Source organism: Eleginops maclovinus, chromosome 20 (genome assembly GCF_036324505.1).
Source record: "Eleginops maclovinus isolate JMC-PN-2008 ecotype Puerto Natales chromosome 20, JC_Emac_rtc_rv5, whole genome shotgun sequence".
NCBI lineage: Eukaryota > Metazoa > Chordata > Actinopteri > Perciformes > Eleginopidae > Eleginops > Eleginops maclovinus.
This window is the reverse complement of record NC_086368.1, coordinates 23,313,185-23,340,591: the sequence shown is the minus strand read 5'-3', so window position 1 is coordinate 23,340,591 and position 27,407 is coordinate 23,313,185. Positions and strand designations below refer to the sequence as shown.

General features: G+C 42.5%; 1 protein-coding gene across 2 annotated transcripts in view; it reads left to right on the top strand.

Annotated features, from left to right (window-relative positions):
- Positions 1-914: 914 nt before the first annotated feature.
- adamts9 (ADAM metallopeptidase with thrombospondin type 1 motif, 9) overlaps positions 915-27,407 on the top strand; it is a 43,818-nt gene continuing 17,325 nt past the window's right edge. The window contains exons 1-28 of one of the 2 annotated variants that reach the window (XM_063911326.1): positions 915-1,188; positions 1,473-1,870; positions 3,527-3,689; positions 5,620-5,957; positions 6,608-6,691; positions 6,801-6,925; positions 7,178-7,218; positions 7,345-7,450; positions 8,495-8,641; positions 9,221-9,362; positions 9,838-9,942; positions 10,892-11,037; positions 11,458-11,639; positions 11,763-11,899; positions 12,616-12,733; positions 12,928-13,023; positions 14,071-14,237; positions 14,474-14,603; positions 15,614-15,740; positions 15,845-16,055; positions 16,152-16,316; positions 17,056-17,217; positions 18,286-18,405; positions 20,065-20,172; positions 20,253-20,420; positions 22,172-22,420; positions 23,458-23,619; positions 23,878-24,054. In XM_063911326.1, the coding sequence (XP_063767396.1) occupies positions 1,092-1,188; positions 1,473-1,870; positions 3,527-3,689; positions 5,620-5,957; positions 6,608-6,691; positions 6,801-6,925; positions 7,178-7,218; positions 7,345-7,450; positions 8,495-8,641; positions 9,221-9,362; positions 9,838-9,942; positions 10,892-11,037; positions 11,458-11,639; positions 11,763-11,899; positions 12,616-12,733; positions 12,928-13,023; positions 14,071-14,237; positions 14,474-14,603; positions 15,614-15,740; positions 15,845-16,055; positions 16,152-16,316; positions 17,056-17,217; positions 18,286-18,405; positions 20,065-20,172; positions 20,253-20,420; positions 22,172-22,420; positions 23,458-23,619; positions 23,878-24,054 (4,371 nt within the window). In that variant the 5' untranslated portion in view covers positions 915-1,091. Of the gene's footprint in view, positions 1,189-1,472; positions 1,871-3,526; positions 3,690-5,619; positions 5,958-6,607; positions 6,692-6,800; positions 6,926-7,177; positions 7,219-7,344; positions 7,451-8,494; positions 8,642-9,220; positions 9,363-9,837; positions 9,943-10,891; positions 11,038-11,457; positions 11,640-11,762; positions 11,900-12,615; positions 12,734-12,927; positions 13,024-14,070; positions 14,238-14,473; positions 14,604-15,613; positions 15,741-15,844; positions 16,056-16,151; positions 16,317-17,055; positions 17,218-18,285; positions 18,406-20,064; positions 20,173-20,252; positions 20,421-22,171; positions 22,421-23,457; positions 23,620-23,877; positions 26,376-27,407 lie in introns of those variants that run through there. The other variant, XM_063911327.1, reaches the window with a different exon arrangement.

Genomic DNA, 27,407 nt, shown 5'->3' with positions numbered 1-27,407 from the left:
CTCACTGTCACCGATCTGCTCTGCAAACTGCGAAAGCCCACCCCACAAATCCTTATTAACCCAAAGATATTCAAAGTACGTGGGTAGGGCTGGGACCATATAGGATGTTATCATGGATCATGACAAAAACACTCACTCACTGTGGTGAATTTCCAGAACTGGGATGAACGTATAGCTACATCCTAACCTATCCTATCGAGATGAAAAATGTAAAACAGAGCCTTATTTTTAAAAAAAAAGGAATACAATCTTAAAAACCGACTTGTCATTGTTGCCATTCACACATTTATGAAGGGAGCCTTTTTGATTTACGATAACATTATTCAAGATTGTTTTATTTTTCACTTTAAAAGATGTTCACAAAAAAGAGATGTCTTAGCTGTCATGTAATTGAAAAATATTGATTTGTTTCCTGACTTCATTTAAGGTTATGAAGTTTCAGTTTGCTTGAGTGCTATTAAGAGTTTTAGGCATATTTTTTGATGATTGTTGGAATAATAATGAATTGATAATTAGTTATGCTTTGCTTTGGCTTGGATATTTGTGAACACATTCTCATACCGTCCAATGCCTGTAATGTCAGTATTTGTATAACACTGTACATTTACAATATAGTCACTCCATAAATAGACTTCATCAAGACAGTTAATTGAGTCACCTAATGGTCTCTGGTCCCCCTCCCCTCCACCTTAAAAATACTTTCTAACAACCGAGTCACCGATATTAACCACTTTCGTCACTACTGCATACTGTATATACCGGGAGTGGCTTCACTGTAGCCCCAGTGTACCTTGCCTAGCTGATCCCGCCCCTAGCTGGGGAGAAAGCTGGTGCACAGGCTTGCAGTGGAGAGTGGATCCCATCGCAGTTGACTGTTGGAGCAGCCCACCCCTCTGCAGTATGCATGTTCGCCAGGGAATCCGCGAAGTTCTCACGTCCCAGCAGTGCACTTCACCGGCTAGAGACCATCTACTCAAGAGTCGAGGATAATAAACTTGGATGTGGCAGGCGGACCGGAGGCGGAAAGCCCGGAGGAAAATAGTATTACTACAGGAATACAGGCTGCCGCTCTCCTCTGAACGTGGATAATCATGCATGTGCTCTTCTGGGGCTTGGGGTTCCTACTTTTCCCTGATTTCTTGAATGTAGTCGCGTCTACGGGGAAATTGCTTTTGAATTCAAACACAGGTAAAGTATGCCGCTCCGACAAACCATGCATTTCCCCTCAGAAAGTCGTTTCCTAACGTTGAAGGCAGAGAATGAATGAGTTTGATTTCAGCCAAGCACATGACTTGCAGCGCTTTTTCTTTAGATACCTAAAGTTCAGTGAGTACATGTCCTTGAAACGCTGTTAAACAACAGATTTCCACAATTGATATGCAATCAATCTATCGATGAGCATTTTCGGGCTCTTTGATTTGTTGACGCTATTGGATTGCTACTTAATTCTTAACTGCTTTGTTATTTTCCAGCTAAAGAGGAGATCGGCGCTTATGAGATTGTAACACCGGTGCGAGTGAATGAAGCCGGTGACAAGTTTCCCACAAGTGTGCACTTCAGGAGGAAAAGGCGAAGTTTGGACGAAAGCACCGGCAACAGCACGGACCAGTGGGCCTCGTCAAATATCCATTACAGGATATCTGCTTTCGGACAGCATTATCACCTCAACCTCACGCTGGAGTCGGGATTTATCGCACCTCTCTACACTGTGACAGTACTTGGAGGGCCCCGAGGAGATAACATAACGGATTTTGCTGCAGATGGGGAGGTGGAGGAGGAGGAGGACACGGAGTTAAGGCACTGCTTCTATAAAGGACTTGTAAATGCAGAAGCAGAACACGCCGCGGTCATCAGTTTGTGCTCCGGACTGGTGAGTTTTTACGCACGGTTACACTCGTCGTGCATGTGATGACTTTACCCCCGGGTGCTTTACTTTTCCACCATGGCTATTTAGGGGGCATTATGGCACAACCTGGAAACCTGCCTCACCATTAGTCCAGAAAAAGGAAACACAATGTTAGTGCAAATATCAAACTTAAGAATTCAAACATTAGTTAATTTCAAATATGTTATGAAAGAATTCAAAACTGCGCATTTCCCATAAAGGATTAAAAAGTTGTAAACATTCATCAAAATGAAGTGAAGCTAAAGCTGAGTTACTTAACAATTTGACAACGCATGAGCTGTCATGGCTTATTTTTGTTGCAGGATACTGTAGAGGGGCTTTCAGAGTCTCAATAACTCAAAATAGTGCAAAACTGTGCTAACTTTCGAGAGTCCAGTGTCCATTTGCTGCAGTCAAGTTTAATGAACACTCAGCTCCAAATCTTACTCCCATGCCTCTTTCTGGTCTCCAGGTTGTCAGTGACGTCTTTACGCACGCTAATGCAGCGGGAGTACGGGTGGTACCGACGTCATCACAAATTGTTCCCAACTCCCAGGCATGCGTTTTAGAGTGGAGCAAAAGTGCACTCTTGAGTTTATACCTAAGAGCACCACAGAGGTGACACATACATATGAGATAGGGATCAATGTATACCCCAATGACTAGTCGAATTAAAACATGTTCTGAATGCTCTGCACTGCAGAGAGCTTTAGGGATTTGAGCTGACATTTATAGAGCATATATTAATATGTATTCAAGACATCTGAGGCACATTTGGTATACAAAAGGCAATACTGCTACTAGCCACACGTTGTGTACATTTTAAAATGTGATACTTCTATTCTTGTAGCTCGCTGCTACTGTAGGGTGATTCACTTTGGCCAACTCTCCAGATCTATCAAGGTGCAGGGGAATGTAAGGCAGCAAGGAAGCATCCTCCATGACTAAAAAACAATCCATCCTGTAGCACATATTTTGCACATGCATGAGAATTAAAAATGTTTTCTTATGAGAACCTTTTGATATATAACCATCAGGGATTACCAATGTGTGTGCCAAACTTGTATCAGCCCCCAGGGCTGCCATGATGATTTTCATCTGCCAATGAGCAATAGGCAAAATGTGCTTGGGATGGCAGCACCTTATCTGGAACATCATAGACCTCCATGTTAGCCAGTCACACTAGACGTGCCAGGTGAAATACATATAACAGGGCTTTCAACAAGCCTGCCAAAAACATACAGTCTCACTATTTTCCCTGATAGGCATCACAGGTCTAACTGTTATTCTTTTCCTCCTCCTTTGGGACCAGTCTAACATGAATGCAGAAATACATCTGTTGAAGCCCTTGGGTCTCTGAATTGCTTATTTTCTCTAATTATTAGTAAATGAGCCACATTCCATGGTTGCTTGCAATAAGTCTTTCTGTACATGACATACATTGTATTAAAGTGGTATGGTGGCTCACTGATTTGCAGAACTATCTTGCTGAACCATACAGTATATTCCCCTTGGTCCTGTTTGTGTTCACTTTTCAAGTTTTCCCGATGTTTGCATTTGTTGCTGTTTTAAAGGAATGAGCATTCATAGAAAATGGACTCATGGAGACTAACTGTTGTGCTTTTTTTTCCTGCCAACCAGCTTGGCACTTTCAGGTCTCCAGAAGGAGAGTATTTTGTGGAGCCCCTACACAGCTATCAAGGAGAACATTATGAAGAGGAACACACAAAACCTCATATTGTATACAGGAAGAGTGCACCCAAGAAACCGACATCTGGGGAAAACTCAGCTTGTGACACTTCAGGTATTTAATTTACATGATGCCTTGGCATGCATGCAATTTATACAGAAAAGGCTATCACAAATGTACACAATCTAAACACCGCAAACCAAGTCACATACTGTACAAACCTTAATGCCGCTAATCATGCACTTTCAAACACAAATATACACATGCATCTAATGTACATGCAACTATTGTTAAACCTGACCACCACTGAGCTGATTTAAATAACTTCTCCAGTCAACTATCACCCAGTGTCCCCTTTCTAGCTAACTAGTACACTGATGTTTCTGACAGGGGACCTCCCAAGTGCTACATTTGTAAAACAAAAACTGTGTATGTGGTTGCTTCATGCACTTGCAAGTGTGTTTGTGAGTTGAATTTGGCATTTTGTGGGTCCGTATGTGCATACATAATGTGACCTTTTTAATTTGTTCCTTCAGACATCATCTTTGGGTTTCCCCCAAATGCTCTGCTATCAGTGACAACAGGGACCAATTATGTAATAGCAACTCAGCTGTTTGAGCTATGACAGTAATTGTAACATGTTACTAAGGAGCCATACACAGCATAACAGAAGGAAAGATTCAGATTGATTGAATGGTGAAATATTGTTTACCATTTATTTTTTCCTGTGCCATCTATTGTGCTAATGAAATGCTTTGATTGATATGGACATTTTTCAAATAGACGGTATTAAAGTAGAAGTGTTGTGTTAAACTATCTTGGCTGTCATATCGTGTCTTGGCCTGCACAGTGCAGAACCTACAGCTGCCCAGTAGTGAGGAAGCTTTCCAACTATCACACAGGAAAATCATTTGTAAGTTCACCCTTGTATCATTCCATCTCAGTTTACTGGCTGAACTTCCTGTTGACTCTTGTACTTCCTCCTCCTCTTTGATAAGAAAGTTGGTTAGACCCACTGCCATGAACATGCAGTGTAAACTGTATAGTAGAAAAGCCACGCAACTGAAATGTGTCAAATAATCAAAACTAAGAAAAGAAATCGGATAAATAAGTTCTCTTTGTTTTCTGGACATCTTCCTGCAGATGTTTGGTTTTGCTGTGTATGTAAACGTTTGTGTGTTTCTCTTTTGGGCTGTAGTGTAATACAATATGCTTGTGTGTGTGTGTGTGTGTGTGTGTGTGTGTGTGTGTGTGTGTGTGTGTGTGTGTGTGTGTGTGTGTGTCTGTGTGTGTGTGTGTGTGTGTGTGATCTCATCGCCTGAAGGAACATACATTTGACTGAGAGAATGTTTTTGCCAAGACTGATATATCCTTGTACAAAGATCCATTGTAACCTTGTGATTTTTGAAGTAGAGCAAATTGTTCTTCCTTTATCATAAATTCCGTATACTGAAAGCGGATCCAATAATATGATGTAGTTGTCGTTCACTGTAATTTAGGTGGGGATGCATTGTTGGTGGTCCAGAGAGGGTGATCTGCATGTGATGGGAAAACAAAAAAAGACTGGTATTCAGCAGTTTTGTAATTAAGGATTAATTCCCCTCAGTGTTAAGAGGTTTTGCTGCCAGTTGTTAAACTGCCTTCTTTTAGCTCAAGCTCTGCAGTTTGTGCTCATTTTTTATGGCTGGGTGCCAGGTTTACCTAGTCTGAACTGTTTGCCCTTCTCTCTTCCTCCTTCTGAAAAATGAGTAGGAGAGAAAAAAAGGCATTCCAGGCAGTGTTCATTTGTCGACCAGCTCTTTGAGCGACAATAAACAACAGAGAGAAAGCGGTAGCAACACATTTTAACAATACACATTTCCAGTCAGCCAACTGACCTAATTTATTTTCACATTTAAAAAAATAAACCCACTTCTTAAGCTTAATTGTAAACACATCATGAGACACATTGATTCATACCTTGTATGTTTTTTTGAATGAATGAATTTCCCATCATCCTTCAATCTTTGTATATTTATAAATGCTCCATTGCTTCCCTCTCTAGGTCACAAACACAGACACAAGAGACACAAGCTTAAGAGAGGACCAGCGCTCGGGGTTACCACTGTGTCCAATGCAGCCCCGGTGGTCAGCAGCAGTGTGTTCAGTGAGGTGGAGTCACTGAGTGCCGGCGTGGCCAGCGGCACTTTGCTAGGATTGGCGAGCGGCAATGCTAGCACTAGATCATCAAATGATAGCAGCGGTGACTCAGGACCTCACAAGAGAACAAAGCGCTTCCTCTCCTACCCACGCTTTGTTGAAGTCATGCTGGTGGCCGACAGCAAAATGGTGGAGCATCATGGCAGCAACCTACAACACTACATTCTCACATTAATGTCCATAGTAAGTTCCACTATTTGGTTGATGGAGGCAGTGGGCTGGGAGATGAAAGAGTGTTTATGTATATGCACATTCATGGCCAGAAAGTACATATGTTGCACTACATTTATGTACATGTCTTGCTGAGCTGCAAGTCGGTCAATCGGTCTTTGGAGGAGGGCCATGGAAGGGGAAAAGGGCAGCCTAGGGCAGGGGTAAACACCTCTTTCAAACAGCTAGAAGGAAGAGAGGGCAGCTCGAGGTATAGTTTGCCTGACAGCTTTGATGAATGTTAAAAATAAGCTCAGGTATGTCACATAGAGCGCATACTCGCGGCCACTTCAAATAGCAGTTTCCTCAGGCGTCTGGGGCCGACAGTCCTCAGGGGGAGGCTAAGATGACCTATATTCTGTTTCTTGGCAAAGCTTGCCTTCACTACAGGGGCTCAGGCCATTATCAACTTGATTTTTCAATCAACCAAATTCCCCGCACTTACTTAAAACTGCAGGAAGGCAGCCCATGATAGATTTGCCAGTTAATGTACTGTGTCACATTTCACCTTAGTTAAGTGAATGAAAATATTGTTACATATTGATCCGCATAGTAAAAAGAATTTCCTCTTGAAAATGTTTTCATTCAGAGGATTGAGCTCAGGTTTTGATTCTTTTCTTCAGGTGTCTTCCATCTACAAGGACCCCAGCATTGGCAACCTCATTAACATTGTGATTGTTAAGTTAGTCATAATAAACGACGAGCCGGTAAGACTGCCAAATTAGTTTGGATCCATGTACTTGCACACCTACAACTATGTGGTGTACATACTTACCAATGTCATTATTCTTTTTGATAATTTCTCTCTGTTCTCAGGAAGGTCCAGTCATTTCATTTAATGCACAGACTACTTTAAAGAACTTCTGCATTTGGCAGCAGAGCCAGAACATCCTGGATGACAACCACCATTCCCATCACGACACTGCCATCCTAATAACCAGGTGCAAGAAACATATAGAATTATTTAATGAATTGCCTCATATCCCATTTAGCAAATCACATTGTCCAAGTACAAATTCTTGGAGATCATTTACATCAAAGTCAAGGAAAAAAATGGGCTCCAGAGGCTTGATGAATTAGAACTACTATTTAAAAAATAACCTAAATGAGAAAGACCCCAATTAAATATGGGGAAGATTCTTGTCTTGTGCTGTGCCACTGACCATGACCCATTATCTGTGTATCCGCCACAGGCAGGACATCTGCAGAGCAAGAGATAAGTGTGACACATTGGGTACGTGCATTTTGTTTTTAAATGTGCTCATAGACTTCAACCCATAAACTAAATTATACTCTTTACTTTACCTTTGATGCTGGTGGAAAAATCATGTGAACCTCTGTTTTTTGTCCCATTTTTAAGGATTGGCGGAGTTGGGGACGGTGTGTGATCCACACAGGAGTTGCAGCATCAGTGAGGACAATGGACTCAGCACCGCATTTACCATCGCCCATGAACTTGGCCATGTGTAAGCACAGCTTGTGTCCACTGATTGTTTCCCTTAAGTACTGTGAAACTGCTCCTAGTTAAGGAAAGTGTTTCCTTCAGTAAAACATACGTGGCGCTTCAAAAGTTTTTCTAGGAATCGATGCTTGCTTTACCAGCAGATGGGGATCAAGGAGTCCTGCTTCTTTGGAACAAAAACAGCAGTGCATTCCTTTTTGTTTTCCCCTGTACTTTCTGATGCGTTGGTGTGTTTCTGATTATATCTTCAATTTGGCCTACCTTTCGTTTTGAGGGTAAAGAGAAAAGACTCAAAATTAGATTCTTAGAATTTAAGTAAAACCTGCGCCTCAGCAAACTCTGCATTGTCCAATGTCCTGAGTCAGCCAGAGCTGGGGGAGACTGTTACAGCCCTTAACAGCCCTCATCACCTCTAACAAATGCTCTTTCTAACCACTAAACAAAAGCTGGGATTGTTCACATCCACGTTTATCCGCATCAAGCGGTGACAACATGCTTGATGGCTACTTAGTGCAGAGCTCAGTGTTATATGGTACCTGTCAGGTGGGGAGCTGAGTAGCTCAGAGGGAGGGTTGCGGGTAGTGCGGTGCTGTACCTGTCCACCAACCAGGATCCTATTTACTCACCCTGCAGGAGCTTGATTGTTCTCTTATACTCATGCTGCTTTCTTTTCTTCTGTTAGGTCTATTGCCCAGTGTTTATATAATGTAATATTGTGCTGGTTGCATTCCAAACACCCCACAATCAGGAAATACAAATGCTCTGTATTATTTTAAGCCGCAGCAATGAATGGGCTTTCCCAAAGCCAATATTATAATGACAGAGGAAATATATCACGAAACACACTGAAGCACAAAAAAACCATTTTTCAATTTGATATTTGGGTTTACCAAAATACTAATGTTATAAAACATCCAAGTTGTAGGCTGTCATCACAGTTAATACTGGCTTTTGTTACGTTAATCTCAGCCAAATACTGGGAGAAGGAATCTGTTTCTCTTGTTTAATGTTGTATCTGTTTTCTCTCTATCTGTTTTCTCTGTGCTAGGTTCAACATGCCTCATGATGACAGTAACAAGTGTAAGGAGGATGGAGTTAAGATTCAGCAACATGTGATGGCGCCCACACTTAACTACAACACAAACCCTTGGATGTGGTCAAAGTGTAGCAAGAAGTACATCACAGAGTTCCTTGAGTATGTCATACTCTTTTCATTCAGAATTGTTAGATATTATAGATGTTTTTTCCACCATTTCCTAAATGACTTCAATTGCCATAAATCAAAGAGGATGTGTGGAAGTTTTTCATTAGTATTTACAAACCCTGGCCAAATACCCTTTCAAAATGTATCACAGGGATTTCACGCATACGTTTCCTTAAACATACAAACACACACACACACACACACACACACACACACACACACACACACACACACACACACACACACACACACACACACACACACAGTGCAGTGCTATTTCTCAGGGCTCCTCAACTTGCAGAGCAACAGCAGGGAACCCCTACTGTAGGAAGGAGGAAACAAAAAGGGTATCTGGCAACTATCAAAAATATAGTTTGTGAAACAATCCACCCATACTACCCCCCCCCCCCCCCCCCATTTCAAATAACCGACTGAATATAAACAGAAACCAGTCAAGAAATGTACAGTAAACAATCTCCAGCTGTACTGAGTGTGTTCTCTGTTTGTCTGTGTCTTTTGTCTTTTTCCCTTTTTTTTCTTTTAAGTCATTTTATTTGTATTTCTTAATAGCACAGGATATGGTGAGTGCTTGCTGGACGAGCCCGCTTCTAGACCGTACAGTCTGTCGCAGCAGCTGCCTGGACGGGTATACAATGTCAATAAACAGTGTGAATTGATATTTGGGCAGGGGACGCAGGTGTGCCCATATATGGTAAGTGAAGTAATTTGTCAAATCTAAACCATGTTGCATGTGTGGGTCTTTGAGGGAACCCTCTTGTGTTTTGACCATGGTTTAAACATAGGGTTTAAGCAACTTTCTAATAGTTGTTTCAAAGATGCAAGCAAATAACAACAAATGTAACTGATGTATAGGACCTGGAATCAGGCTCCAATCATCACAACCAAACCATCCATATACTGTAGTAGGGTCTTGTTGATGAAATACATACTTCAGACATGTCTCCAAAATAAATGTGATACTCTTAAGCACTTTAAAAAAGTTGTCAAAAGAGACACCTTCTGGCATGTTGTGTTAAAGATTGTGTGTGTGCCAAATGAAGTCCTTACAGGAGTTGTCTACAGTGAGGTTGTTAGCATGACTTTCACGTTCCCTGTCTTCTCCTGATTGTCTCGCTTGTTTTGTGGAATCTCAAGGTTAACGCTGTGTGTGTTTCTGCGTTTCCCAGACCCAGTGTAGGAGGCTGTGGTGCACCAGTCCAGAGGGGGCCCAGCGGGGCTGCAGGACCCAGCACATGCCCTGGGCAGACGGCACTGAATGCTCTCCTGGAAAGGTAAGTGACAGAGTTTAGACATTATTTTGATACGAAAAAGTGGCAGGAGCAGGAAATAAGTATTCAAGATCAGTTTTATTGAAGCAAAAATGCAGGGCTTATGTTAAAATAAAAACACATCTTTTGACAACACAGGATAGCCACATTTTTATCCATTACATTACAGTTAAATACCCAGATGGTTCTATTATATCCTGATAAATTCTTACCACATTTCTTCATGTTGATGTAACAGCTCTCCAGTGACCCTTAACTTGTCCTCTGGCTTTTTGAAAGGGAGGAAAATTGACTATGGACACATGTTAACTCTAGTAATTAAACATGGCTGGCATGTAAGAGTGTGGTGTGAAGTTGTACATGATGGAGGTTTCACTTAAGACGACTCTCTTAGTGTAGCTTTTAATTACGACTTTCTCACTAACCCCTCGCTTCCTGCCACTAAGAGTGAGAGAACATGAAAGCGACATGGAGGCCTAAGAGGACACACACACCCACACACACACTTTCAAACCTTTTCCTGTTTGCCCCAATCTCTCATCCCATGTCATGCAGACTGAACACTTAATCTGGAGTCTGTTTGTTGAACACTTCAAGAGTATCCTCCTGTTATGAGCTAAGATATATTTATTGACTTCGTGCGTGACATTTCCCTGTCTCCTGTCCAGACAGTCCCTTCCGAGTAATGTCTTTTTCAGTACATTTTTTTGTATTTGCTACACTGTATAATTTCTCCCAGATTAGCATCAAAGCACGGGAAAGCAGATGTGTTGCCAGTTCCATGGATAAGATTTCATATGCTCACTCGGTCTGTTTTCTCCCTCTTTGACGCATTTATTTCCATCACTCGCTAACCCCATTCACTCCTTCTGCTCCTATTCTTTCTCTCTTCATTCTTCTGTTCATTCATGTAAGTTCATTCATTTTTTCATACATTTCTTTTTCGTTGCAGCACTGCAAACACGGCCTTTGCATAGCCAAAGAGCATGACGCTGCACCTGTGGAGGGGGCGTGGGGAGTTTGGAGCCCTTTCGGTACCTGTTCTCGGACGTGCGGCGGTGGCATCAAGATTGCTGTGCGCGAATGCAACCGACCCGTGTGAGCAGTCCCTCTCTTTGTAGTCAGGCATGCCTATTGGACCTTGTCTCCATCTTAGCTACTAAAGTCAATGTTCCATAGATCAAACCTCCTTAAGGGAATTCCTTTCATAGCTAGTGTTCATCAACTGATGCACTCTGATAGCAGATCTTACAGGGTTGTTTCCTGCTAAACTAAAAGGTCAGTCGAGTTTCCGTGTGTGGCCTTGCTTATTAGTTTAATAGATGTATAGAAAAAGAATTGGGCATGACGAGAATGAGTTGTATTTGAAAAGTATGCCAATGGCAGACTCTAGGTTTGTGATGAGAAATGGAGAATAGGCAACTGGATGAATGTTTGAATCTGTAGGGGTAAGCATCTACTTAAAATGTTTACTAAATTAAACCAAACACTGGTCCTTTCCCTTTCTTCATCCTCCAGGCCCAGGAACGGAGGACTGTATTGTGTGGGTCGCCGAATGAAGTTTCGTTCCTGTAACTCTGAGCCCTGCTCCAAGCAGAAGAAGGACTTCCGGGAGGAGCAATGTGCGGCGTTCGATGGCAGGCACTTCAACATTAACGGTCTACCTCCAAATGTTCGCTGGGTGCCAAAGTACAGCGGAAGTGAGAATCCTTTTTCTATGTCACTGGCACCCTGTCTGCTTCTTTTGCCAACCTCTGTTCCCGTTTGCATAATAAACACATCATGTTAGTTGACATTATCATTCATCATGCTTCTTTTTTCAGTCCTGATGAAGGACAGGTGTAAGCTGTTCTGCAGGGTGGCAGGCAGCACAGCCTACTACCAGCTCAGGGACCGGGTCATTGACGGCACGCCGTGTGGACCCGATACCAACGACATCTGTGTCCAGGGCCTGTGCAGGGTAAGGCTTTCTGCAAAAAGCATTTCAGTACTTTGCCAAACCAGACTGTGTATATTGCGACAAACCTTTGACGGATAGAGTTTTAGTTTGGAAGCAATATACTTCTTGAAGGAATCCGTGGGTTTCTCTGTGTAAACTGGTAACCACACACAGTGCTTTGGTTAGGTTGTGGTTCAGTAAGTTGCCTTCCTGGCCTTAGTCAGTTGATTTTATCCATGCGGCTCCTGATCTGCATTCAAACTTTAGAAGCAGAGCTCGTGCCATTTCTTCTATGGAAATTTCTTTCAGATGAGCGATATGGCTATAACTCAATTTCTCATTTCACTTTTTTATGGGTCACTGGTTTTGACTTCATCTCTCATGAGCAGTATTTCATCAAGAAATACTGGCCAAGTAAAAGTCAATTTATCTTCCATGTTAATATAACAATCCTGAACTTTTGCCACGCATCAGGGATTAAACGGTGTTAGATGAACAAAGTATTTATTTTGAAAAATGAGTCTGCCTTTTCTGTTCTCTCAGCCTTCCTGTGCATTGTCATATAATGTCTTCCTCCCTTTTATCCTCCATATCATCTTCTCTCATTATTTTTTTAATTACCTTCCACTATCTCTCCCTGTTCGTCTCTTTTCTACTGTAACCCTTTACACCACTACTGGCATTTTCCTATTTCCTATTTAATACATATCCCTCCTTTCTACCTCTTCACTGAACAGCAAGCGGGCTGTGACCATGTATTAAACTCTAAAGCCAGGAGGGACAAGTGTGGCGTGTGTGGAGGTGACAACTCCTCCTGCAAAACTGTGGCAGGCACCTTTAACATTGTCCACTATGGTGAGCTATAGCCTCTTTTATTACACTATCATTTACTTTCAGCATGTATAAAAGACAGCAGCTCTTTTTTATTGCTTTTCCTAACTACATATGCTAAGTTGTCTGTATAAAAAGCAATTAAAGTTGGTGTCACTTGTTATCATAGGCAGAGATCTAGTGTCCTAATGATCCAAACACAATACTCCTAATTACAGGCTATAATGAAGTTGTGCGAATACCAAGTGGTGCTACAAACGTAGATGTGCGTCAACACAGCTACTCAGGGAAACCGGAGGATGACAACTACCTCGGTAAGAAATCTATTACATTGTTTTAAAGAAACTGGCATTTTCTCATTGTATTTACACATTTACACAAATATTAGCCATTTTAAAACAATATGTTCACTCTGATTAATGTTCAGCTTTGAGTGTGAAGTTAATGCACTGCAAACCCAAGGAGCTAAGTATAGTCGGCATGCTAACACACTAATGAGCCAGAACTCAGCCCTAGGCTACCATTCCAGCTAGGTCAGTTAGTTTTATTTATGGGTTGTGTATTGTGTGTGTGTGTGGTGTGTGTGTGTGTGTGTTTGTGTGTTGTGTGTGTTGTGTGTTGTGTGTGTGTGTGGGGTCTGTGTGTTGTGTGTGTCTGTACGATGTGCCTGTCTGGATCCGGCTGCTTTGTCAGTTATTAGTGTAAATGTCTTGTTGGCACAAGCATGCTAATACTTGAGCTCAGATAGCCCTCTGGTTACCATTCCATTAAGGTCAACTAAGGTGTGTCTGTACTGTACAGTGTATGATTGCATATGTTTACCCTTTATTCTGTCTGTCTGTATGTATGTTTCCCTTTATGCATGACTACAGGCCACCCTGTGAACTTAATAACATGTTTTTTTGTTTTATTTGTCACACTGTATTGTGTGTGTTTCTATGTGGCACAGTCATTAAGTGGAAACAATTTTGTTGGAATGAGGGCAGCTCTCCACGGTCATATTAGGGTAATGTGTGAAATGGCCAGGAAAGTAAAGGCAGGAAATTAGCTCCATAATCGCATTAGGGCGAATGAGTGCAGCACACTGCTGATAAACAGAACAGGATGCCACTGGATGGGACTTCTCCAGGAATAGAGGATTATTTTACCCCGATAGGACTTTACTGCTGCCTACTGTAAATGAAAACGCCAGCCACAGTGTTGCCAAGCTGCTCTTTCGCATGCAAAAGCAAGCTGTTGCCTTTTTTACTTTAGCTTGTTAGTCTCCTAAGAAGCGATTATTTTTTCAAAGAATTTCACATCTCATTTCCACTCATTTCGGCTCTCTGTCTCAAACAAGTGTTTTCTCTCTCTCTCTCCAGCCATATCAAACAGCCGCGGAGAGTTCCTGCTTAATGGAGAGTTTGTGGTCAGCATGTTCAAAAGGGAAATCAATGTAGGAAATGCCGTCATTGAGTACAGTGGCTCTGACCATGTCATTGAGAGGATCAACTGTACTGAGCGCATTGAGGAGGACATCATTGTCCAGGTAAATTGTCCTTATCATAATGGCTTAGTATGGCATGCAGGAGTTGCAGAGACTCATTTAAAAGTAGTGGCATGTGTTGGACAGGTGCAACTTAAAATGTTAGTTCTAAAAGTTATACAGGTTTGACCGTCAAAGGTTTTTATCTTTACTGAAGAACTAAAGGACTATCTATGATGTTTAAGACTCCTAATCCTACTGTTATATAATGCATATCACATTGCCTGCCTTATCCCCAGGTGCTGTCTGTGGGGAACCTTTACAACCCAGATGTCAGGTACTCCTTTAACATCCCCATAGAAGACAAACCTCAGCAGTTCTTCTGGGATGCCTATGGGCCCTGGCAGGAGTGTAGCCGACTGTGCCAAGGTGAGGGGGAGGCACAAAGGGGCTGGCACAGTGAGGTGATGCGAGTGGTCGATGATAAATGGTGTGGTGAAAGTAAAAAAGAGATGGGACGTGGGAACTGCTAAGCCGGAGGCATAGGAGAGAGAGGATTGTTTGGCTAAACTTGACAGCTTCATGCTAGACATATAGGTTTGGAACAAGTGATTAAAGTTCGACCTCATAGTGTGCTGTGTCGGATTACCTTCTTTGACATGAACCTGGATATGTCGGAGTATGTAGGTGTGCAGAGGCGGATCGCAGGTAAACTCGAAAACCTGTTATGTGTTATGACTCAAACACTTTGTCTGAGAATGTCTTTTTCCACTTTTTGACACTGCCCTGCTTGAAGTACCAGCAATACATTCCAAAGACAAACCAATGAGTTTTCACAGCAGGATAAACCGCAAACATTTAAGGCCCTCAGCACCTTTTGATTTTCCAATTTATTTGGATTGTCTGCGGCACACAAAGCTCCGGAAAACTTGGTAACATGAGTTGCTGATAGAGAATATATTTCCTGCAGCCACATGAGGTTTAAATCTCACTCATGTAAAGTTGGTGCAGTGTAATTAAATACTGGGATTTGAACTCAAAGGCGAAGGTAAAGCACACCCACATTGCTGCTGGTAGACATTGCAATCCTATGATCTTCTCAGTTGTACTCGGGCAAGCTGTTGCTTTCACTCTCCATGGTCAGGATCGCAAGATGCTGAGGTGAGGCAGTTGGAGGAGATTCACTTCATGATGAAGATATGAAACTTTTGATTGCAACTTTCTTCATAAACTTTGCATATTTATTTGTGAACCACATACCAATGGTTCAAAAGGTGTTCCTTATTCAAAAGTTAAAAAAAGACACTTTCTTTAATATCTGTTTTGATGGATGTAAAACATATTCTCATGGGTGCAGTATTTCAGCATTGTATCTGAGCTTAGGAATGCTATTTAAGTATACCTGCTGTTTACTTATCAGCGTCATGATGTCTTCATAGGAGAGCGCAAGCGGAAGATCCTCTGTAACAGAGAGTCGGACAGGGTGGTGGTGTCAGACCAGAGGTGTCACGGCACAGCAAGACCTGCTGTCTTCACTGAACCCTGTAACACTGAGTGTGAACTCAGGTTAGTTTGGCCAATTCAGCTAGCCTTTATTATTAACCAATCAATGAATTAGTTTTCACTTATTCATCGTAAAATACTGACCAGGATTTTCCCCCTCGATGCAGGTGGCATGTGGCTCGTAAGAGTGAGTGCACAGCTCAGTGCGGCCCCGGTTACCGTACCCTGGAAATATACTGTGCCAAAATCAGCCGTGCCGATGGTAAAACTCAGAAGGTGGATGACCGTTACTGTAGCGGTCAGCACAAACCTGATGACAAGGAAGGTTGCCATGGAGACTGTAACCCAGGCGGCTGGGAGTACTCGTCTTGGTCTGAGGTTTGTGTGTGAGCATAATCCAGATGTTTATCAAAGTCTATCACAGGTGGTCTATGCATGTTTACACAAGCTGATGTTCAAACGCTTGTATCGCAGTGCTCCAAGAGCTGTGGTGGAGGCAACCGCCGTCGTGGGGCAGTGTGTCGGAAAGCAGCCGAGGCTGGAGGTGATGAGAGCAAATGCAGTCAAAGGGACAAAATGACCGTCCAAACCTGCAATGAGTTCCAGTGTCCACAATGGAAGACTGGGGACTGGTCTGAGGTCAGTTCAGCTTCTATTCTATTCTCATGGCCCGGTACGAAATGTGATGTTTAGCAGATTACAAATAAAAGCCCTTAATGTTTATTTAAAGATATGCTCTTCTTTATTTCTAACCCAATACATAGGAAAAGGGAAGAATGGCTTGTGAGTTCCTGTTAGGGCATAAAGTTACAGGAAGCTTGTGCAGATCCACTTATCTGTGAGGAGGAATGTCTTTTTTTTTTTTTTACGGGGCCGTGTTATTTCTTATTTTTCTTACATGTGAAGAGAAATCAAGTAAAAAAGTAGTTTTAAGCCGGCAGTGATCTGGGTCAAATGTGAATTGATCCTGCATGCCTCCTTGGTGGAGTTCTCCCCCTCCTCCCACTATAGTGAAGGTTGGGAAATAGCTAATTGCAGGCTAAGATTCTTCTTAACTGCTGTACAGTTTACACATTGTAGAGCGAGGCACTCGCAAAGCTTTGTGCTGCATTCCAGGAATATTTCAGATCTCCCATGTGGTGCTGATAAATACAAACACCTACACTGCACTGTATACTTATGCACTGTACTCACACATAAACACTCTGGCCCTGTCTTTTGGTCCTTTCCAACTACTATTTGTTTTGTAATCTGCATATCCTGCTTTCCTCTACACCAAGTGGTCTCTTCCTTTGTCATGAAAAAGCATTCCAGGAGGCTCAATGTAATAACATACTGTACATATCTCACTCTAAAACCTCAATTTTCTTTGTTCCAGTGCCTCGTGACGTGTGGCAAAGGCTATAAGCACCGTCAGACGTGGTGTCAGTTTGGTGAGGACCGTTTAGATGATCGGTTTTGTGGCTCATCTAAACTGGAGTCTGTTCAGACGTGCCAGCAACAGGAGTGCGCCTCCTGGCAGGTCGGACCCTGGGGACAGGTGAGTCCTATACAGTTCATACATACACCTTGTTGGAGGTTGTTAAATATGGATCTGGTGTAAAGTTAAATGATCACCATTTATTCCAGAACGGATGAAAATAAGATCACTCTGTTTGGTCTAAAACTGAAAATTGCAGTGTAGCGTTCCGATTGGCCCGTTGACCTCATGAAATAAAATCGTCTGTGATGAATTGGTGATTTTTTCCCCAAACTTTTAACAGGCTATTCCAGAAACTTGATCAAAAGTCACTTTTATAAATAGGCCTTATAGAAGTCTACCCTGGCTAATGTGAAGCCGCAAAAAAGCTGAAGCTTACAATTACTGTTTCTTCTCTGATGAATTATTCCCAGATGTAAACCAAAGGGAGGACGCCGATAAGCTAAGCTCATCATTTAGCACTGTCCCCTCTTCTCTCGCCTGTTTAGATTCAGAGGACATCCTGCCAAAATAAATATACAAAAGCTATGGATGATGTGGGTAGGCGTGTTCCTCTACAAAAGCATTATATAGGGTTATGCATACAGTATATAGTGTCTGTGTGTGCAGGCTGAGTCTCATTTGTGTGTGTGCACAGAGAACTGAACACCCAAAAATGTGAGATATTTGTGTGCCCCCCATCAGAGGATGTGCGCACGTTAAGGTATATTTGAAGTTGTTTAATGAAGCGTTGTCAAATTGTAGTTGAAGGTGCCGCCAAACAAGCTTGACCCTGTTTCACTGGAGGCAGTGAGGCAGAAGAGAGCGTGGAGTAGTGCCCTCTGACTTGGCTACAGTGGAAAAAACACAAGTGCAATGTATACGGGCAAAGGTTCCTTGTGTATTTGATCTTTGAGACCCCACTTGAAGCTTGGATTTCTCTCAGAGTGGAGGGTAGAATAAGCCTTTTTATCTGCTGAGCCTGGTGTACAGTCTTTGGATTTGTTTGTGTGGGGGAGTAGTTTTTTGGCTCAGTTGAACATCTTTGTTTTTATGTCCTATTTGCTTGCCTCTTCCTAAGTTTTCTCTGTGGCGCTCTGTTACTAATGTTTCCCCACCACTCCTTTTTTTCCCCCTCTTTGAACCCAGTGCACTACCTCGTGTGGGACAGGCTACCAGATGCGAGCGGTGAAGTGTGTAGTTGGCTCTTATGGTGCTGTCATGGAGGACACTGAATGTAATGCTGCCACCCGACCCACTGATACCCAGGTAAGGCATTCTCTCTCTCTCTCTCTCTCTCTCTCTCTCTCTCTCTCTCGCTCTCTCTCCCGTCATCCTCTTTCCCTCTCTAACATCTTTCTTTCACTTCTCCCAACTGCCCACAATCTCTGTATCTGTCCTTCGCTGTGAGAGCAACAGTTTAGTCTCAGACTGTGGGGAGAGAAGGAAGTATCCACATTCATGCGCACTGACACTCAAAACACACACGGGCAGACACACACATTTCATTTCCACCTGGTCTCAATAAAGCTATGTTGTCTGATCTAGTCTGGTCTAGAGGGAGAGAATAGGGGGAGGTAATACCAGCCTTACTATCCCCTCATAGAGACACACAACTGTCAGACAGAATCCCCAAAAGAAAGACCAAATTTGTTTGAGATAACCTGACAGTGTTTAAATATTAATATAGATTATTATTTATCTGTATAATAAGTAAGTTTGAATATTTAACTTCAAATAGCTGGACACTACAGGCCGAAAGAAATCCTAATTTACAGGATATAAATGTTATGTTTAATGGACGTTCTTCATAAACTACTTATACTAAATCAGGCTGGTTGAAAAGTGCTGACACAGTTTAAAATATATCATACACCACGTACAGATACAGAGATGTCGTCAGGTTTACAAGTGGAATTGTTTCTCTAAATATGCTTGTGCATCTGTTTGTTCTCTGCTTGACTCACAAAAAGAGAGACAGAAACACCAAAGAAACCTATTTGGAGCTGAATTAGAGTTGTGTTTGGTCAGCGCGGGGCGTAAACCCATTTCAGAGGGCTGAGCATGCAGACTCAGTATGAGGCCCCCCTCTAGTCGCAGCGGCTCTTAATTCCGGTGCCTGGGCCGACAGAGCCAGTGACCCTGAAGCAGTCGCCCCACCTCGTTGTGATTCCAACCAGCCAGCCATGAAGTGGGCCACCAGCCGCCAGTCCCACCAGGCAGCCACCAGCAGGGCTTAGGGAGAAAGGAGGGTAGATGGATGGGTGGAGGTCTGAATAAAGAGAAGAGACCAGTTGAGGCAAAGGATGCTTTGCTCAGTACTTCCATACACCAGGTTGTGCATGTTAAATGTGACTTTGACAGGAAGTGTGTGTAGAGCTATTTTAAACGCTGCCATGAGGACTATTTGCTTCCATCAGGAGGCCGAGTGAGGAATGCGGAGCCTGCTCAGATCCTATGAACCTGATTAAGGCCCTCATTCCTAGAGACTGGGGGTCAGAGGGCACCAGAGGGCATTGGGGGGGGAAGAGGAAAGGGCGGAAGGTGAGAGACAAGGGACTGGATTAGGGGTGGAGTTTACAACCACGCCAGCATGGGCATTGGAGCCCTGAATACCACTCCACTATGACCTGTTATGACAGGGATCAGGGCTTTATGCTGAGTGGCTTACTGCCACAATCCATAGTTTTAACTGACGGGGCGGACCCTGTAAATGTTATTTTGGTAAGGTGGGGGGAAAGGATTGATGGGAACACAACTACTCTGAAACATAGCGCCAAAGGAATAAAGTTTAAGTTAATAATGACTGTCCCATGAGGAGCTATCTCTGATATTCATGGTATTTTGTGGTCAGGGACAGATGTTGTTACAGTATATTCATTTTGTTAATCACTGCATGAATGGGTGTATGTGTCCTCCCTTCCACAGGACTGTGAACTGGCCCAGTGTCCCAGCAGCCACCCTGATCCCCCAGGAACTAAAGTCCCCTCCAACCAGAGCCACAAAACACAGTGGCGGTTTGGCTCCTGGACCCAGGTTGGTAGTCCGGTCCCATCTTCATTTTGCTTGTCTCTTGTTAGTTTCCAGCTTCTTAACCTTTCTCTTCTTCAAAACAGTGTAGTGCCAGCTGTGGCAAAGGGACACGTATGCGCTATGTGAGTTGCCGGGACAACCAGGGTGGTGTGGCAGAGGAGGCGGCGTGCGCCCACCTACCAAAACCCCCTGCCAGAGAAGTGTGCTCTGTAGTGGCCTGCGGACAGTGGAAAGTGCTGGAATGGACAGTGGTAAGAAAAAACTTCCGTCATCTTCTACTCCACTGCTTCTGACCCACTGATTGTTTATCTCAAAATGACAACTTATAATTGCTGCACCTTCAGCCAAATGTTGTTGAGGAGTTTCTAATGACTACATTTAAAAAAAGCTTTCCTGTTTCCAGTAGAGCTGGATCTGTTGATTAACCTTCATTATGTGCTGTTAATATTGCCATCCAGATGTTTTTCTTCCTGTAAGATTGATTTGTCTCAGTATCCTCTACATACATTTTTACCAACACTGACAATTATTGTCTGCACGCGCTATGTAGATGTTTGTGTGAGCAAAGATGTTGAGACAAGGGGGCAGCTGGAAGGCAAGTGTGTGTTGAGGCCTGTAGTAAGTCTACAGAAAGTGTGTGTGTGTGTGTGTGTGTGTGTGTGTGTGTGTGTGTGTGTGTGTGTGTGTGTGTGTGTGTGTGTGTGTGTGTGTGTGTGTGTGTGTGTGTGTGTGTGTGTGTGTGTGTGTGTGTGTGTGTGTGTGTGTGTGTGTGTGTGAGAGATTTGGAGTGAGGCAAAAGTTTCTGGAGCTGGGAGATGCAAGGGGCTGCAGTGAGGGGCTCCAGTCTTGTTTACAGATGTTTCTCATCAGAGTCCTGGTGATACAGTACAGCCAGACTGGAGGTCTGGTCACCATACACACCCACCCACTCATGTACCACCAAGCCAAAGACACTCATTGACCCCCCCCCCCAAAGGAAATAGATCATCCCAAGGCCAAAAGTGATTTCAGGGGCCTATATCAGCCACACACGCACACTGGATGTACTAACCCGTGGCATTTGTCGTGCAGTGGCACTCCCGTGTTTTGTTCTTGGTCTCATGCCTTGAACAGTAAGTTAGCCACTGCTCATCTAGTATCAGATCATATTCTTTGACTTGCTGTATGTAAAACCTTCTTGCAGTATCTAAAATCATGTGAAATGCATTACAATGTGACACAGCAGTATAAATCTCTGAACAGTGTAATCTCAGGTGGGATTCTGGAGTAGGCAGCTGTTGCATAAGTATAAAATATGGCCTTATGCAAGACAGAGAGTGAAGTCAGCTAGGGAGGAGCTGCGTGACACGCCATTAGTGGTTGGATGAAATTCTTCCTTTTTGTTTCTTTCCTAAAAAGAAATATGTGAACTTGGGTCCTTTTAAGGAGATACTGCATCGCCAGACATGTTTAATAAATTGGGAGTTAGTTGCTGCCCCCCAGTGAGGGGGATTTAAGTATGTTGAGATCTAAAGTCAGATGTATGCAGCAGCTTCAGTCATTCAGGCACTGTCAGGACTATCACGGGGAAAAGGGAGCTGAGCCTCAAGGTGAATCTCTTCATTTCCCTGAGTGTCATCTGTGTGTCTCGTTTCTCTTGTAAGGTCTTTCAATATCTGGAGAGGATAAAGAGAGATAGAGAGAAATGCTTTCTTTACGTTTACTCTTTTACCACCACACATCGCTTCCTGTAATGTATTTGCAAGTTGTAGCTGAGTTTTTTGCCCATGCATAGTGGTTGATGACAAGGATACTAATGATGGTAATTATACCTCTGGAAACGCAGGTTGAAGGGTCAGGTCTGATGGCCCATTTTAAGCCATCCATACCAATAGCAGGCCGATATGAATGGTTGATCTTTTTGACTTGCCTCACACCATCTAATAATTACAGTTTCTTCAAGAGTGTGTTTTTATGTCTTATTGGATATGCACTTATGCTCATGATTTATCTCTTTCTTCAGTGCTCTGTGACCTGTGGCCAGGGGAAGACCACACGGCAGGTCCTGTGTGTCAACTACAGTGACCAGGAGGTGAATTCTAGTGAGTGTGACCTAGACGATCGTCCTTCTACAGAGCAGGACTGTGCTATGTCTCAATGCCCGTCCCGCCCCAGTGAGTCCCGACCTTTCCCGTCCTCGCCAAATGTAAGCTCCAGGAACAACCTGCCCCGCAGCCAATCCCACCAATGGCGGACTGGACCCTGGGGAGCGGTAAGGCATCTTCCACAAATCAGCACCACATCACACCACTGTAATGTCCGTACAGTAAACATGAAGCAGAGCTGTTACCAGCAGCACAGTGACACTGGTATTGATGCAGTGGGAACTACCACAGGTGCCCTTTTTAAATACTGTGCTAGGTGTTTATATTTCTGTCTGTTTTTTGGTATGTGGACAGATTTGTTCACCTAAATCGCGTCACACCTGCGCAAGATGCTTTCACAACACTTGACAGGTGTGTGGTTGAGATCAGAATAAAGGTTGAGTTTGTAGATGAGTGTGCACTTTTTCAGATGATGGTTTCCAGTTGGTTTTGGTAACATGTTAAACAAGTATGAGATAACAATTATACAAAAAGTGAGATTCAGAGTCCCTAAATGTTAATTAACTAATTACAGTTTGTGAACAAGTTATTTACTTCCTACAATGCGGTATGTAGCTAAATGCAACACTTTGACCATCACGCATGAAGTGAGAGTCCGTTTTTTAGGCCCTGCCCTCTTCTAAGACAAGACTTTGACACTTTGTCATGCAACACCACAGGAATATGTGACGCAGGAGACACCGGTTGTCTCCCATAGGGACCCCTTTCTTTCAGTTGATTGTTTTTTTTAAACTGTCTCTTTCCTAAAATAACTTTTGACCTACAAATAATTCTAGGAAAGGATCGAAGCTATTTCTGGTGACACTTCCTGCCTCTGTCTTGAGGATATGTATTTTAATATAGCAGCAGATATGGTCAGTCGTTTAAAATAACCTGTCTCTGAGTTTGGGCTTTGCATGCACCAAAACATGCACATTGATTCGTACTCTCTGCGTTTAACCAACCTGTGTTTTTTCAATGTACTCAAAGACACATTGATTTAATACTTTGCAGCCGTGAGTCAAACTTAAGTGTTGGTTTGTGCGTCATCATGTCTCAAGGAAATGTAAATAATGTACAGTAGAATACCCACTGGGACTTCTTTACACCTATACACTGCACATCTGTGTGTTTGACCGTGTGCACTCTTCCCTCTGTACACTAGTGCTCCAGCACATGTGCAGGAGGTTTCCAGCGGCGTGTAGTCGTGTGCCAGGATGAGAACGGTTACCCTGCCAACAGCTGTGAGGATCGCAGCCGGCCCAATGAGCAACGGTCCTGTGAGTCGGGACCCTGTCCACAGTGGATCTACGGCAACTGGGGAGAGGTAAGACAGATGCCAGCTCACCGATTGGTTAGATTACAGTTTACTCTCTGAAAGATCATGGGCCAGCTTTAAGAAAACATTTCAAACTGTGGGATCACAATTTTGGTTTGAAAAATCATTTGAGCGATGCATTTCATTTCAGCTAAAGCTCTCGAATGTAAATCACGTGCAGAAATGGCCTTAGTTTTCTTTTTACACTCAAAAGCCTTTTCCCCATACGCACCTCTAAAACACAACCTCTCCTCCTGCTTCCCTCAGTGCACCAAGCCATGTGGAGGGGGGATAAAGACGAGGCTGGTGGTTTGTCAGCGTCCAAACGGCGAGCGTTTCAACGATCTGAGCTGCGAGATCCATGACAAGCCGCCAGATCGTGAGCAGTGCAATACTCAGCCGTGCCCATCTAGCCCCCACTGGAGCACAGACCCATGGAGCTCGGTACGCTCGTAAAAAATACTCTATACCTTGTTTTTCAACCTCACATTGTTTTCCCAATACCTTTAGTCTTACTCTTTCACAAACAGTCTTAAAGGGGCTTTGACTTTTGGTGCTTTTGCACTGGAGAAATTACATTCCCACTTCTCTTCTACTTTTAACCTCCTCCACTTCCTGCTCCCTCTCTGGTGCCTGAGAATGGTCAACGTTTCCTCAAGACATTCGGAAAGTAAATATCTGTTGTGCTTTAACGGCAAAGATATGCTCTCTTGCAATGTGCCAAAAAAGTCCTTTTCAAAAATACTTCAGTGACAGCTGTGACCACAAGAACATTTTTGTCAGTCCTAGTTTCCATAAAACTGTTGTTGAGCCTTGTGTTAGTATTTGAAAAAAATCAGGATGACTTTGTATCACAATCAAAGTTAGTTTTGTAAAATATTGTTTCTTAAGATAATTTATTGAGATATTTTTTTTCCTTTTTATCTTTTTGTATATAGCATTAACTTTTTAAAGTGGTTTATTTTGTGTCTTAGCTTTTTGTATTCGCACATTTAGCCAATCTTTGTTCATATGCAAACACTGATGAATGTTTTTGTATATCAGGAATATACAGTATGATGCCTTCTTCTTTTATTATCCAAAGAATGGCCAATAATTTCCATTATACGGTGCTACACAATGTAATCGATGTTCTGTATGAACTTTAAAAGCACCAACTTACATAGGACTGTATTTGGGCTGTGTACTACATCTTCGTAATATATACATCTTTGAAATGGCTATTGTATCAAGAATTCAATCTGTCTCAAGGCACATGTGTTTTTTTAGAGAAGTTACTAATCTTATTCAGACACTTTATTTTACAGTTTATGTATAAACTGCTATGAAACAAACAGTGGTGTTGCCCCAAAAATGACATGACGCATGAATATGTTGACTCAAAAGTCCCTGAAACGTCCAGTACCAGTAGAAAACACCAGCAACAGCAGCTGAACTAGCACTGTAAAATAAAATGTCTCACTGGGTTTGTGGTAATTAGTACTAATAGCCATTGTATTCCAGTTTGGCAGAGGGTTTTGACCCAGATTTCCTTAGTGTGGCCAAAACAATAGGTTTAAAGCTCTCTGCTCCAAAGATGCTTGACATGAGTGTATTTATATTGTGTTAGTTATTGTTTTCTTTGTACAGTAAGAACTTGGAGTTGCTAAATATGCTATGCTCAACAATACCTCATTTGGAACCGAACACAACTCAACTAGCCATTAACAATGATAACCTACACTACAGCGGTGCTTTGGCCAAACAAGGGAGACACGAGATATAAATACCAAAAATGATCCATCACATTTTTGATGTTTATGTGGCACATTGCTTTTTGATACTGCCTTTTCTGTACCTTTTTTTTTCTTTCCATGAGCAGTTAGTGGATTGATCAGATTGATCAGCTTAATGCAAAGTGTATCACAGATATACTGAAATAATGTTGAAATGTTTTCGACTTAAGAGAATGAGCTGTTAAAATGTTGTACTTTGAACACGTGATGCCTGTGACCACAGGGGAAGTTAATAGTGTTTTGTATCCAGAGCTCTTACTCTGAGCCAACCTAATGTGTCTACCTCAGCCTCTGTTATGATTGCCCCCCTGCCGTATCTTTCTCTCCCTTGCACTGGAGGGAATTTGGCTGGCTAAGATTAAGCTTGAGTTGTTGCGGCTACCCAGTGCAGTTGATGGTCCTAAACACAGATCCAGGGTGTGTGTAATCCCCCACCTTTTTGATATTCAGCATCCTGTTGGGGACAGTGAAAACTGATCTAGAATCTGTGGTTAGGGGCAACTTTTGCCTGCAGCCCTCCCAGTTGACTCCTCCTGGTCATAAATGTCTGTACTGACATCAACCTTATTTTAAGGGCCTGTTAACACAGCAGTGAGAACATCTTTTACCACACATCATTTACTAATGCGACGTATTGCTTTTAATGACTCCAGTATGTGTGACTGTAAGGCAGCGGTAAATCAGTGAACACAGAATTAACAAAGCACATCCTGTCATTCTTCTTTCATTTCATTTCCATTCAGACCAGCTTGACCCCTTGTGGTCAACCTAACACCGTATCAACAGGCTCTTGAAATAAGCATAATGTATGTCTCTTATTCACAAATGGCAGTATTAGTTTGTGTTTCAAGAAGATTTCTGTATATTTATGTAATTACTTGTATTTATTGTTACTTCATTATAATGTTATGTCAATATTTAATTTTTTATGGATTTGTTGGATTTCTGTTCATTTCCAGAAAAGGTTACGATTAAAGTGAAGTAGAGGTACTATCAAAGGCTTTCTCCATTCTTCTTTCATTCTCTAACGCTCCAGATCGCGTCCCACAACATACAGCGCATTTACTCCGAATGTACAGTTTTTTGTACTGGCGGTTTACCATTAGAGTATGTACCGATGCATGCACGTACATATGAGATGTAAAATAATGGGCCAACAATCTGGGCATTTATAAATAATTTATACTACAGGTATTTAGTTTACTAATGGGTACCTTTCTAATATTAGGGGGTACAACATACCTACTGAGCAAGAAAGATGATGGAGTAGGGAGTTCTGTAGCACTAAATACATTTACTCTGTCGACAAAATAGATGCCAAAGTCATTAAACTCATTTTAAATTTCAAGTTAAGTGTGGAATGCTGGACACTTTTCCTCTCAATGACCACCATCTTTGCTACATAACTACGCGACCAGCCACGCTTGTGTTTTCTCTGGTCGACAACACAGTAGCTTGTACTAATAGCTAGCTAGCTAGCCAACAGCAGTCACTTTCGGTAAAGGCATAGCAGCCCTGTGCAATTTAAAACAACAGTACGTGGTCAAAGATAACAGACTGCTCACAGTGTACGACATGGAAGTGAACTAATGAGAGTATCCATTGAGACACAGCGTTAGTGTGTGGTACTCAAAGATGGTCATGCTCATGTACGCTTTATTATTACTATAACTAAAATACCTACCTTTTTTTGTATCCAGATTTTTGGGCCCTTATGTATGTACTGGTACAAAGGTAGTACAATATTTAAGCTGTGAATTTGGAAGACTTGTGCTTTACTTAGTGGACCAAAATCTTAATCAATGCCAACATTTCAGTCACTCAGTGATCAGGTCTCTGCCAGATGACAACAATAACCTGCAAACTCCCTGGCACAGACAGTTTTTACAAAAAAGTGAAAACTGGAAGTACCATAAGTACTAACCTCTAACAACATGCATCATGCCAATAACCTCGCTCTTGCAACATTATAGTTCTGCTTCTGAGCCCTATAATGAAGTATTTAACTCAAGATTACCAGCT